This window comes from Aythya ferina, assembly GCF_964211825.1.
Source record: "Aythya ferina genome assembly, chromosome: 2".
NCBI lineage: Eukaryota > Metazoa > Chordata > Aves > Anseriformes > Anatidae > Aythya > Aythya ferina.
The window spans coordinates 3,301,593-3,314,759 of record NC_140297.1 but is presented as its reverse complement, the minus strand read 5'-3'; the positions used below and the strand labels follow the sequence as shown (position 1 = coordinate 3,314,759).

The 13,167-nt window shown below is 41.3% G+C and overlaps 1 protein-coding gene across 15 annotated transcripts in view; it reads right to left on the bottom strand.

Annotated features, from left to right (window-relative positions):
* The window catches only part of OBSCN (obscurin, cytoskeletal calmodulin and titin-interacting RhoGEF), a 184,565-nt gene that overhangs the window by 86,626 nt on the left and 84,772 nt on the right, over positions 1 to 13,167 (bottom strand). For 8 of the 15 annotated variants that reach the window (XM_084509857.1, XM_084509867.1, XM_084509865.1 and 5 more), the window contains 11 exons: positions 10,895 to 11,158; positions 10,316 to 10,579; positions 9,760 to 10,023; positions 8,958 to 9,221; positions 7,254 to 7,517; positions 5,773 to 6,039; positions 5,134 to 5,397; positions 4,243 to 4,509; positions 2,934 to 3,200; positions 2,004 to 2,270; positions 913 to 1,179 (listed from right to left, as the gene is read on the bottom strand). In XM_084509857.1, coding sequence (XP_084365983.1) covers positions 913 to 1,179; positions 2,004 to 2,270; positions 2,934 to 3,200; positions 4,243 to 4,509; positions 5,134 to 5,397; positions 5,773 to 6,039; positions 7,254 to 7,517; positions 8,958 to 9,221; positions 9,760 to 10,023; positions 10,316 to 10,579; positions 10,895 to 11,158 — 2,919 coding nt within the window. The remainder of the gene's footprint in view (positions 1 to 912; positions 1,180 to 2,003; positions 2,271 to 2,933; positions 3,201 to 4,242; positions 4,510 to 5,133; positions 5,398 to 5,772; positions 6,040 to 7,253; positions 7,518 to 8,957; positions 9,222 to 9,759; positions 10,024 to 10,315; positions 10,580 to 10,894; positions 11,159 to 13,167) is intronic. The other 7 variants (XM_084509864.1, XM_084509870.1, XM_084509858.1 and 4 more) reach the window with 7 other exon arrangements.

Below are 13,167 nucleotides of genomic sequence, written 5' to 3'. Positions count from 1 at the left end.
ATCTCTCAGTTAGTGGTTTTATTGCTTGCTCTGTCTCAGAGATGCACTGCATATTGATTTTTGTAATTATGTTTGAGACTGTAATTGGGTGAATAAGGCTTGAATGCCAGATTCCAAATTCAGGATTTTGAAATTTGTTACATTTGCACTTAGATATCTTCACAGAATAGCATTAAAAAGTGATCCCTCTGCTGTCTTTTTGCAAACAGAAATACTCTGTGCTGGTGCTTCATACTGGCTGGGTATCTGGATGGCATGGTGCTCTCAGCATGGCTTATTGGGTTCGTGGGAGCACAGGACATTTGTGCTTTGGTTTGCTTGAGTCCTGTTTCTAGGACAGTGGGACAACTGTAGATATGTGCAGAGATCACACACACACAGTTGGCAATACCTTGCTTGTACCCTGAACCTGATGGAGAATACTGAAAGAGAAGCAGTGCAGTCTCCATCTGAGCAAATACAGCACATATTTATACAACTGAGGTCACTCTGCACGAAAAATGGTGCAGCTGGGCATAGCAGGCAGAGTATCTATAATATGGATGAGCCTGTAGGGTGGTTGTTCCAGACTAGTGGTCCAACTTGAATGCAAGCTCTATCTGCAATGACATCAAGGCCAGATGCAGCTGCCATGTGACTGGAAGCTAAGGATGGATGAACCATCTGTTCACTCACATGCACATGATGTCAACAAAATATTTCAAGCCCCGAATCAAAAATTTCAGCTGCCTTATCTTCTCCTGCCCACCAAGTGAATCTTTGCTTCTGTACATTCTTACAACATAAGATTTTATATTACTTCATGATGCCCTTCCTGCACTCTGTGTGCATTTATCACAATAATATCAACTATGTTGTAAAATCCTAGCATCTTAAAGTGAAAATCCCCTTGCCCCAGGAAATGTCTCTTGCCTTTCACAGTCAGTTTTGCAGAGGTCGTCTCGTCTCCAGCCTTGCAGGAATATTCGCCAGCATCACTGGGCTCCAGGTGGTGAACACGCAGCTCACGGACGGTGCCGTGCTGCCACATTTCGTACTTGGAACTGGAGTGAAGCAGGACTCCATCTTTCCTCCACTCCACTTCTGCTTTGCTTATGGAAATCTCACAGCGCAGCTTGGCTGTTCCTCCCACTTCCACTTCTTCATTCTTCAGCTGCTGCCTCAGCTGGGGCTTGATGGCTGCAAAGTGCAAAAGACAATTAACACATGAACATTGTCTTCAATGTACAAATGAATGCTCAGGTCTGGACAACTCAGCACAAGTCACCCAGGGTCTGGAGCTGCAGAACAAATTTGCATTATGTGGTTATATGATTATTATAACATTTATTTATTTATTTATTTATTTATTCATTTAATTCTGTATATCCAGAGAAGGAGAGGCTCAGAAAATTGTATATAAAGCAAGCACGGGACTCACAGCTGAGGCAGGAGCTGCTTCCTGGGCCAGATCCAGCCCACAGGATATAGCTTGAAACGTTGTGGCTTAGGTAAAAGCCACAAGTTCCACCTAACAGTCAGAGACAACCACAAACACTTCACAGATGACAATTAATCACAGACATTACTCCTGGTTTGTTTAAACACAGTGTTCTCAGGATCTTCATGGAAGGACATTATAAAAATTGAAAGCAGTAGATGTTTTAAAATGCTTTTAGTAAATGTCCTACAATTAGATATTGATCCAAGTGAACAAGCAATAAATGCTAAGTGCCAGAAATAAAGATCTATTAGAATTTCAACACCCCCATGATGCAGAGTTTTACCACTATCCACAGAATGGACCAAGGCACTGTGCTTTACAGGCTTAAATAGCCATTCTACAAATCCTGTCTCATACGATCATCTTTTCTGTATTCTGGTTTATGACTGGGCACCTCCTAAACCTTTTGTCTTTATCTTACTTTTTGGGGGGGGCTTATTCACCAACAAATAACAGAATACCATCTATACAATTCCACAAATCCCTTTGAACTTCTGTTCCACTGGGATGCAATGCTAACCATTCACTTTGAGGACTGCTGTGCTCTGCTGGTCTCCTGTATCACATGTATAATCAGAGGCATCTTCTGGTTCTACATTATGGATCACCAGTTCAGCTGTGCAACCACTTAATTTAATTTCATATTTGGCGCATGAGAAGAGCTCCATGGTGCCTTTCCTCCACTCCACAGTCGCATTTTCCTTTGTCAGCTCACACTGGAATTTCACTGCAGCTCCTTCTTCAACCTCTTTGTCCTTAAGCTCCCTTTTGAAAAGAACTGGTAGGGCTAAAGAAAAAAGAAAACAACAAAGAACAGAAGCTTTTATTCAAGACAGAGTTAAGCCTAAACAGCATAGATAGATGGACCTTGGGGAAACAAGATACTGTTTGCAAGTGCTAGATTCCTAGGCAGGATCCATGTTTTCTAATATGCCTGGAGCTGGTAGTAGATCTTTCTGCATCAGAAGCAGCCATCTGCACTTATAACATTTCTTTTCTTTGCTCCTTGACTCAAATCCTTCCCAGGGTTAATCTCCTTGAATGGATTTATCCTTCAGTTGAACTCGCAAAGATCTCAGGAGTAAATCAGTTGAAAACTCCGCGGACAGCCTTGACAGATCAGGAAGGTCATCATAAATCTGATTCCAGGATTTGGAAGAAAATCTTTTTTGAAATACTTAAACCACATATCATGTGAAATGTCCAGAAGTTATGCTAAAACATTATTCTTTCTTTAATTTTTCTCCAGCTGTAAAGCCAAAAAGTATTTCTTCTTAGAACCCAAGACATAAATGCAGCACTGGAAGAACAAAGTATCATCCTTTTCCATTCTTGAAAATGAAAATATTTATAAAGAAAAAAGAACATGTAGTTCAAAATCATCACGTTCAGAATGCTGCCTTGTGTTAGATGCAATCTACTGCTTTTTGAGTCAGCTCATACCACATACCTTTCACATTTAAAGATGCCTTTGTTTCCTGATCCCCAGTATCACAGCTGTATTCTCCTGTATCTTCTAATTTCAGATTATGTATTAAAAGCTCTACCAGGCATTCCCTTTGTCTCATTTCATACTTCTGGCTGGGCTGCAGCACCACTCCTCCTTTCTTCCATTCCACTGAGGCATTGGGTTTTGATAGCTCACAGCAGAAAGTAGCTGTACTTCCTTCCTCTGATTCCTTATTTTGAAGGGGTTGCTTAAATGTGACAGGTAGTGCTGCAAAATTTGAGAGGGAAATGTTTTAAGAGTGTTTGAGTCCCAAAAGGATCCAATCCTACCATCATTCTGCAGAAACAGCCTGTTCTAACGATTCCACAATCCTTGGCCTGCAGCTCTCGTTCTTGGTAGCACCTTTCTTGAAGTATTATATGAACCAAGATCTGAGGACAAATGGTGAAGGTAGAAAAAGAGTGGTCCCCAGAACAGCCTGGTGTGCTGCCTGAAGTAGTCAGACTTTCCTGTGGATGTCTCTCTGTGCCAGCTAGGGATCTTTTATTCAAAAACCACCAAGACACAGTGGGACATGCTCTTTCCTACATGAACCCTTGTTCCTCAATAAAGGCCTGAGAGTTTGCAATATTGAGCTAAGAATATTCCTTCCTCCCCAACACACCCCAAATAAAACTTCTAGCAACATATAAAAGATTAAGTTAGCATTTAAAACACAAGAAGAGGCAGTGCATTAAGAGATGACATTAAAGCGATAAATGGAAGAAGGAATACAGATTTCAGGCTATATCTTGCTCAGAATGGTAGAAGGAGCTGAAGAAAACAGATGTGGCTGCAGGTGTTTGCACTCAGTTTGTACCTGAGGCTGGAAGCCTCAAGTAATAATACAGCACATTCATGTTAAAAAAAAATATTTATCCACCAGTTGTTGCATCTCTTATCAGCTCAATCAGGCATTACTCCCAGTTATGCATCTCCCATGCCTAGTGAAGCAATCAACAACCAAAAGAATCAGCCTGCCTAGCTTATCTTCTGTTACCTGTTTCCCAAATTCCCATGCTTCCTGCACTCATAGGGCAGAGGGGTTCATCACATTTTGACATCACAACACCTTTAAATTGCTTTGATGATGGCAAATCACTCCAGATACTGAAAGCAGAACCTTTCTACCCTGACCAAGGGTCAGACTCAAGTAGAATAGGTAAACTGGCACAGACCAGCAGCAAAACAAATAAATATCCTTACAGAATACTAAGAGATGCTCCTTTCACTTCATCTCTATTGAGCCAAGGGTCAGTACTCTGCCTACCATGTACGGTTACTGCAGCTGTTGTCTGCTGATGTCCAGAGTCGCAGGTATACTCTCCTGAATCATCCAGTTCTAAGTCATAAATGACCAGTTCAGCAGTGGAGCCCTGCTGCTTCATTTCATATTTCAAACCAGGGTAGAGAGTAATATCGCCTCTCCTCCACTCCACTGGAGCCTTGGATTTGGTAAGCTCACACCTCAGTGTTGCCATACCACCTTCTTCTGCCTCAGTATTCTGAAGCTCTTGTTTAAAAAGTGCTGGTAGGGCTATAAAATAGAAACATAACTTACAACATACTGCAGTTGGGGTTTGGGAAAGAGAAAGTAGAAAGAAAATGGAAACACCAAAAGAGCTTATATGCAGATGGCTCTAAATCTCAATGCTGTAGATTTAAAGTACAAAGCTATTTCCCCATGGGAGGTAATAGGAATATCTGCAGAACAAGAAGAAATTGATTTCAAGAAGTTACATTTGCCAAAAAAGGTATACTAACTTAACCCAATCCATGACTGAAAAATAGCAGAATATGTTTCCCACTATAAAAATAGCCAACATGTTGTTCTGATTGCTGAAGATGTGTCCTGAAGACCAGCAGGACTTCTAAGAGTTCAGATTCCCTTTTAGGGCAGGCCACTTGTAGGAGAGATATTACAACTACCCTGAAAGTAAGAGACTGAGAAAATGCATTTAGCTCTGCACTGCAATTCCCGTTTTCTACCTGCTCACTCTGTCAGGCTGCATGGACCATGCTATTACACACCTTACTTATGAATCATAGCCAAGTCTTCTCCAAGAGCCAAGTGACAATAAAACACAGCTTTTGTATCCAGGAAAAAAAATATATTTATATATATATATTTATATATATATGGAGTGTTTGTTTGTTTTACCATTGACTGTCAAAGTGGCTGTTGTCTGCTGATCTCCACACACACATGTATAATCTCCAGCGTCCTCTACATCCAGCTCATGGATAATCAGCTTTGCAACAGCACCATCTTGTCTCATTTTATATTTGCTGCTTGCTTTGAGCACCTCCTGCCCTTTCTTCCACTCCACCACAGCAGGTTTAGTCAGCTCACAGTGCAGCGTAGCTGTCCCACTTTCTTCAGCTTCTAGGTCCTTCAGGTCTGTTTTGAATTCTGGAGGCAGTGCTGGAGAGTAAAAAGAATTACCACATATGGAATGAATATTACTAAAAAAAAACCCACTGAAGTCCATTGGGAAAGGATGCGTGGTGCATTACTAAACCCTGATCCAGGCCAGTGGAACACAATGGGAAAATCTCCCCCAGCTTCCCTGGACACTGCATCAGGGCAAGGACAGTGAGAAGAACCAGCGCAGAGGAGGAGGAGAAATACCAACAGGAAACTATTTTCCATATTCCAACAGTAGGAAGAAGCACATAAGCTACCTCCAAAGGAGCACAAAAGCCCAAGCAAACAGAGAGGGAGTGGGAAGAGGACACAGCAACAGAGACTTGGGTAGCTCTAAGGTCTGGAGAACCTTAGTCCCAAGGACTACTTTACCATGCACTGTTAAGGCAGCTGTAGTGGTCTCATCTCCACACACACAGGTATAATCTCCAGCATCATTCAAATCTAAATCATGAACTACCAGCTCCACGACACAGCCTTCCTGGCTCATGCTGTACTTGTTGCCTGAGGTGAGGATGCGATGGCCCTTTTTCCACTGGACAGGGGCAGATGGCTTGCTGAGCTCACAGTGCAAAGTGGCCGTTCCACCTTCTACTGCTTCCTTGTTGGACAGTTCCTCTTGGAAAAATGGAGGCACAGCTGAAGGATGCAGGTTAAACATATTACAAACTGAGGATATCTCCTGGGGTGGGTGGGAGTAGAAAGTGACAGGGTACGGTTGTGAAGGTTATGGAGGGGCAGAGCATCAGCAACAAAGAGAGGAAAGAGAAAGGAAAACATCCTACTGGGAATATATACCTTAATCATTTTGGTTTGTGCTGGCTTCCTACTAGCAGAATTGCACTGTCATCAAGAGATTTACACCTGCTTTCTACCAGTTTCCATATAAGAACCAAGATCATCATCTGTGAGCTCCTTAGTTCACACATGTGATAGTGTCTTTCACAAAATTCAAGCCTTTGTAATGTCTTTTCCTTCTTACAGAGCAGTTCCATGGAGCTCTAATTGTTGGCACAACTCCTTCCTCATCATTGTTCCTTCTTCCTTGAGGTGCCCTTGAAAAGATTCAGCCAGGGCTCACAGATGCTTCTTGACCCCAGAGAAAATCTCCAAATGCTGAATCCCAAGCCTGTACTCCTGCCTCAGAGCATACTTTCCCCATTTGCTTAATTCTAGTAACCACTGCAAGTTATGTCCTTGAAATTAATTTTGTGAACTTCACATATGTGGTTCTATTAACTAGGAGAGATAACAGGATATTCCACCTCTTGGACACAAGGTTGGATATCTCAGATCTTAAATGGCTCACACCACAGTCGTGAAGCTAAATTAAAACATCCCACCTAGAAAACCAGATTCGCAGTGCTAACCTATCTCTGTGCATTAGGACAGCTGTTAGGGGCACAAAACCCAATATAAACATACCTCAGCACAGAAGAAATAACTAACACAGCCTTATTCTGGATACTGCCTATTATACCCTACATTCAAATGCTAGGCATTGAGAATGCCAGAAAGGAAAGGGAAAGAAAAAGCAGAATTGTGTTTTAGGAAACAAGGGCAGGAAAGGAAAGATAAAAGAACAGTGGTTTTATATGCTAGGAAAGGAATACCAGAAGGGAAAGATAAAAGGACAGCAGGTTTGTGATCGAGGAAAGGAAAAGACAAAAGGATGACAGAGAAGAATATAGAGTAGTATTTTCTAATCAAAGGTCACCAAAGACAGGCAATGCTATTTCAAATAAATGGAAATTCAACTAATAGGGTTGAACAAACAGACATGGAAAATCGAACACCTGCTAGCAGAGGATAAACATTTCTAGTTAGGAAATAGGGGGTCAGGATAGTTTTACCCTGTACTGTTAAGACAGCTGTGGTCTGGTGCTCTCCGCACACACAGGTGTAGTCTCCTGCATCTTCCTCAGCTATTTCATGAATCACCAGCTCTGCCCGGGTCCCTTCCTGCCTCATTTTGTATTTCTTGCTCATTTTGAGAATCCTCTGGTCCTTCTGCCACTCCACTGGAGCAGCCTTGGTGAGCTCGCAGTGCAGGGTGACATCTCCACCTTCTTCTGCTTCCTTGTTCTTTAGCTCTTCCTTAAAGAGTGGTGGCAGAGCTGAAGGATGCAACACGGACAAATGGTCATCAGAAAACCAGAACTGAAAGACTAATTTTTTTTTCCATGCTTCGGATTATTTCCCTTTACACCTCCCTTTTTCAGCCTATTCTAAACTTTAGCTATAGCCTAGTTCAGAAATCCTGAAAGCATCCTTCTTCAGGCAGAGTAAGTTATCCTTACTATAGATAAGAGATCTTATCTAATCTTATCTATAACAGTCAATGACCTGACTGTTGTTTGTCATGGTGAAAAAACAATACTGAAAGTGTCAACAGCACTCACGAGTAACACTACTGGGTGCAGTATTTGGAGGCTAGTAGAAGAATGTTGTCATTTTCTGTTTTGTTTTTATTGAAAATTTATAGCCCCATCTCCATGAAAGCAGCCAGAGTTCAAAAGAAAACTGCTTTTAGTTTTAAATTGAAATTTGAAGGGTCATTACACATAAATGGAGAATTTCAAGTTCTCACTAATCCTCGTTTTGAAAATTGAAAACCATAGATTGAAAAAACTTCAGGAAAACAAATTCTTTTCATTTACCCACAAATGTGCCTCATGCACAACTACTGTTAGCTGTGCATTATACAAAGAGCACTTCCAGAACATGTCAGAAACATCCATCATTCAGGAAAGCTCAGTGAAGAATCAGGAGTTTTTGGAAAAAGCTGTAGGGGACAGAACTGGATCTGTGATAGATTAACTTCCTCAAAGACAAGGGCTGTTACTCCATTAAAATAGATACTCATTAAGGACAAGAGAGCTGAATATCAGGCAATGAGATTATTAAGATAACACAAGGATGTATTTCTGTATTGGTCTGTTGGAAGCTAGTAGGATAAAGAAGGGGATAACTGCTGATAACCTGTCTGTGTTACTGTGTTTTTTTGGTCCCTAACTGTCAAAGTAGTCCTTACTCTGCTGATCCCCACACAGAAGTGCAGACCCCTGCATCCTTCAAACTTAGGTCGGGGTACTGACTCTGAACTCTTATCTCTTTCTGCATGCCTTAAAGATTGAGGTACTCTTCCTTCCACTGCCCAGGAGCAGTGGTGGCCAGATCACACAGCAGCAAGATTTCTCCTTCTGTTTCCTCATCCTTCACTTCTCTGAGCAGTTCTGTAGAGCAGGGGGCCTGACAGACCCCTGTCTGCATGTTTTGGAAAAGACTGAAGGTGGCTGAAATGAACTGTGGGGGTGAGGGGCAAAAGAGCTGGAAAATGTAAATATGTAAGAAAAGGGATCCTGAACAGAAAGAAAAATCTCTTTCTCCTTTTAAAGGGAAGCAAATTTGACCCCAAAATTTGCCCTATTTTTTTCTCAGAAAGAAAAAACAAAACCAAACACAAGACAAGTTACTGATCCACGTCAGAAATAGTTGAATTTCAGAATGATGACTATCTATAATGCTATTTATTAATTTTAGTAATGACTTTTTACCATGAACTGTTAAGGTTGCTGTTGTCTTCTGGTCACCACAAACACAGGTGTAATCGCCAGCATCTTTTACTTCTAGGTCATGAATGACCAACTCAGCAGTGGTGCCATGCTGACTCATTTGATATTTGTCACTTGCTTTTAGCACTTTGGACCCTATTTTCCACTGCACTGGAGCTTCTTTGCTTAATTCACAATGCAGAGAGACTGATGCTCCTTCCAAGACTTCTTCATTTTTGAGTTCTTCCTTGAAAACCACTGGCAAGGCTGGGAATGGAAAGTCAATAGACAATGTATTTAAACTAAGACCTCTGCATTTGTGATCAGCATAATGAATTATTAATTCAAGTTTAAATCTGTCCAAGTCAGATACTTTAGCTGTTGGGGTTACCACTACAATGACCTGGAAAACTAAATCCACCAGTGACAGAGAGAAAAGAAGTGCTCAGCTGAAAGGCCAAAGTGCAGTACATCAAAGGATGGATTCAAAATGCAACTTAAAGAACATACGACACAGTTACCCTCCATGGGAGCAGAACATCTCAGTCTAACAGGATCATTTTCTAGGCACTGTGACCTTAAATATGCAGCATAGACATCAGTCTGCAAGATGAAATAGTCATTTCCTCAGCTTCCTTTTCAGGAATATCAGATAAAATTAAGAGGCCAGAACAAAAAGTTCTAATTTTCCAAATGCAAATTAATTCCTAGGAAAAAGCCTAGAGCTGAGAGGTGAACACTTCATACAGCAGCAGGATGCTGCAAAGAAACAAATAATGGACACTCATCTGCAAGATGAATTTACCATTCACTGTCAGAGAAGCAGTGGTGTGTTGGTCTCCACACACACAGGTGTAATCTCCTGCATCCTGAAGATCTAGCTCATGAATTTCCAGCTCAGCAAGGACATCATCCTGCCGCATGATGTATTTTTCACTTGCTCTGAGTATTTTGTTTCCTTTCTTCCATGACACAGATGCAGCCTTGGTCAGCGCACAGCGCAGAGTGGCTGTTTGGCTCTCCATGGCCTGCAGGTTCTTCAGTTCATCTTTGAAAAGCGCAGGCAGGGCTGAAGGTCACAAAATGGACACAGGACATTAAAATGACATGTCACACAGATGATGGGAGGGACGAGGAGGTACAGAAACAGAGAACATTTTAGTGTGGAAAGAGGTTCCTTTCCTCGTAATCCTAGGACTTTAGATAAAGCAACAGATGGAAAAGTAGCCTGGATGCAACCAGATCTTAAATACAGCTTACAAATTCATAAAAATTCAGCCACAGGTGAACACACAACAAATAGTGATGAGCTGGTAAAGAAATACACAATGGTACAGATATACAGATACAGGGTTTTTTACCATTCACTATCAAGGCAGCTGTTGTCTCCTGTTCTCCACACACACAAGTGTATTCTCCAGCATCTTTCAGTTCTACATCATGGACAAGCAGCTTCATGACTGTGCCCTCCTGTCTCATTTTGTATTTGTCGCTGGCTTTGATCAAAGTGCTTCCCTTTCTCCACTCTGCCTGAGCAACTTTGGTCAGCTCGCAGCGCAGAGTGGCTGTTCGACCTTCTGTTACTTCCTCATCCTTCAGGCCTTCCTTGATGCGTGCAGGCAGTGCTGAGGATGCAATGACAGAAGGTTAAAATGGAGCCGCAAACGCAGCCTCCAGATGAGGAGCAGAGCTGCAAAAGAGAAAAGCTAGAGCAACAGCAGCGAGATGTCTTAGGGCCTGGTCTCTTCTGTTTCATAAGGGATCAGGTCCTGAAGCCACTTTGTATGGGGTGTAGGCTTTCCCCTTAGATCATAAAATGCAAATTAATTACCAGGACAAGCAATGTCAGACAAGAACAATGCAGAAAAAACAATGGACATGGGAAAAAGTATGAATCAAAAGCTTGATAATGAGTACATCTAGATGAAAATGGTTATTACCGTGTACTGCTAAGGAAGCTGTGGACTGCTTATCCCCACACACACAGGTGTAATCACCAGCATCACTCTCATCTAGGTTATGGATCACCAGTTCTGCAGTGGCATCCTTCTGCCTCATTTTGTATTTCTCACTAGGTTTGAGTACTCTGTGCCCCTTTTTCCATTCCACTGGGGCAGTCTTGGTCAGCTCACAGCGCAGAGTGACTACTTCACCCTCAGTGGCTTCCTCATCTCTTAACTCTTCTTTGAAGAGAGCAGGAAGGGCTGAGAAACAAAGGAGCAAACATTTTCATGACATGCAACTCTTGGCCACCAAAAAATAAAAATTAACCTGATGTTTACCGCTATCTGTCCATGCTTCATTATTGACATGAGAACCATTGCACAGAAGGAAGATACCAAATTGTATTACAGCCACAAACAGCAGGAATGGGAAGACTTCATGTATGGCCAAAACTATAATTTCCTTAGTATAATTCAGCCCGGGAGATCTATATAGGAGGTTATACCAACATTAGGAAAAAAAGCTAAAGGAAAAAATGGAAAGGTTTATGCACTAAGGATGCCTACAGACTTAGCTTGAAAGTTAGAATGAGGCTGAAGGGCAAAATCACAGACATATAGAAAGGTCTTGGGTAACAATAAAAAGGAAAAAGAAGTAGGATGCCTCCATTGTGAATATCTTCTGTAAGATCATCACACCAGGAGGTTCAGGAATATCATAACACCCACCTCTTTTGGAACAATCAATGGAATCATTTAAAGGATAAGATTGGATGGTGATGTGATAGTAAAATATACTGTGGAAGTAGTAGGATGGGATGATGCCTACTAAGTCTTTGGAAAGGGATGGGGACCACTTTTGGATAAAGAATGTATATATGAAAGAAAATAAGAGGAGGATCTCCAAGTCCTGACTCCAACCATAAAGAAATAAATATTTGGGAATACAGACGTAGAGGATAATGGGGCAGCCACCAATATGAAGCAGGAGAGCTCATGGATTTTAGAACAGGCAATGATGGAGCAAAGAAAGGGGAAATTATGTGTGAAATAAGGCAAGCTTCAGTAATTTAAGAATTGTTAATTATGACCAAGTAGAGGCAAATTTAAAGGACAGGGTTTAGGAGAGCAGAAAGCTTTTTGGAAAAACAATATTAAGGGCATAATTACAAAGACTATGCAACTAGAAGTACCATCAGGGACAGCCTGCCTAAATCATTAATTCTTCAATGTCCTGAAAGTCAGGAGAGCTGTAAAATATGGGTGGTTTAGATCACTGTAAAAGAAATACTACAGAATATAGAGGCAAAATCAGAAAGGTCAGGTTCCCTGCATGTCTCACGAGGGTCAAGGGTAGTTCCCCGTTCCTGAGCTCTGGCACGTCATGGACAGAGACCAATATGAAAGAAGGACTGAAAGGTAAGCTGAAAAATGATGCTGATATCAAATGTCTCCAAACACAGATGTACATTCTGTGTAGTTGTATCCAACAACTGACTGGTATCCTCTGCTCGCCTTGTGGTACTTTCTTGTATCAGAATATTGTCATGCAAATCCTAGAAAATATGGCCAGCTTGTACTAGAAAGAAACAGAAATAATACAATGATATTCCATAAGTAGATTAGAAGGAAGAAAAACAACAAGATACAAGTTGGTCTACCTCTCTTTCAGGAATGTAAGTTGATAGTTGATGACACAGAGAAAACTGAAGTGTTTACCTCCTTTTTCTTTTTTAATATTAAAGGTTAATGATAGCTAAGAAAGTAATAGAAACTCTGACTGAGATAGGGAAAAAATGGATTAGAGAACATTTAAATAAACTTGATATTCTCAAAAGCACCTTGGTGTGATGACGTGTCCTGAAATGCTTAAGGAACAAGCTGAACCAGTATCAGACATAAACAGTTGCACTGGAGAAATCAAAGAGAATGGGAGATGTTCCAGAAGTACAGAAAATTAGAAATTCAGAGGTGGAAAATGTCTCACAGACTGAAATACAGGCACTTAATTCTCACAATGTAAACCAAGAGTCTAAGCTCCCCGGACATATCCAGACAAAGTCAGTGAAGCCAGTGGATCTATCTGCTATCCATCTATCAGTAAACATCTGCTACAAGGTAAGCTGGATGTCTCCCTGACTTCCTCTGACTGTGTTGACTAGATCTCCATTGGCAACAACAATAATTTAGGAATACTCACCAGTCTTACTCAGTGAGCTGAACTTCACCCACAGTGCTTGTCTTGAAAAAAGACAGGACAGGGAGAGGCA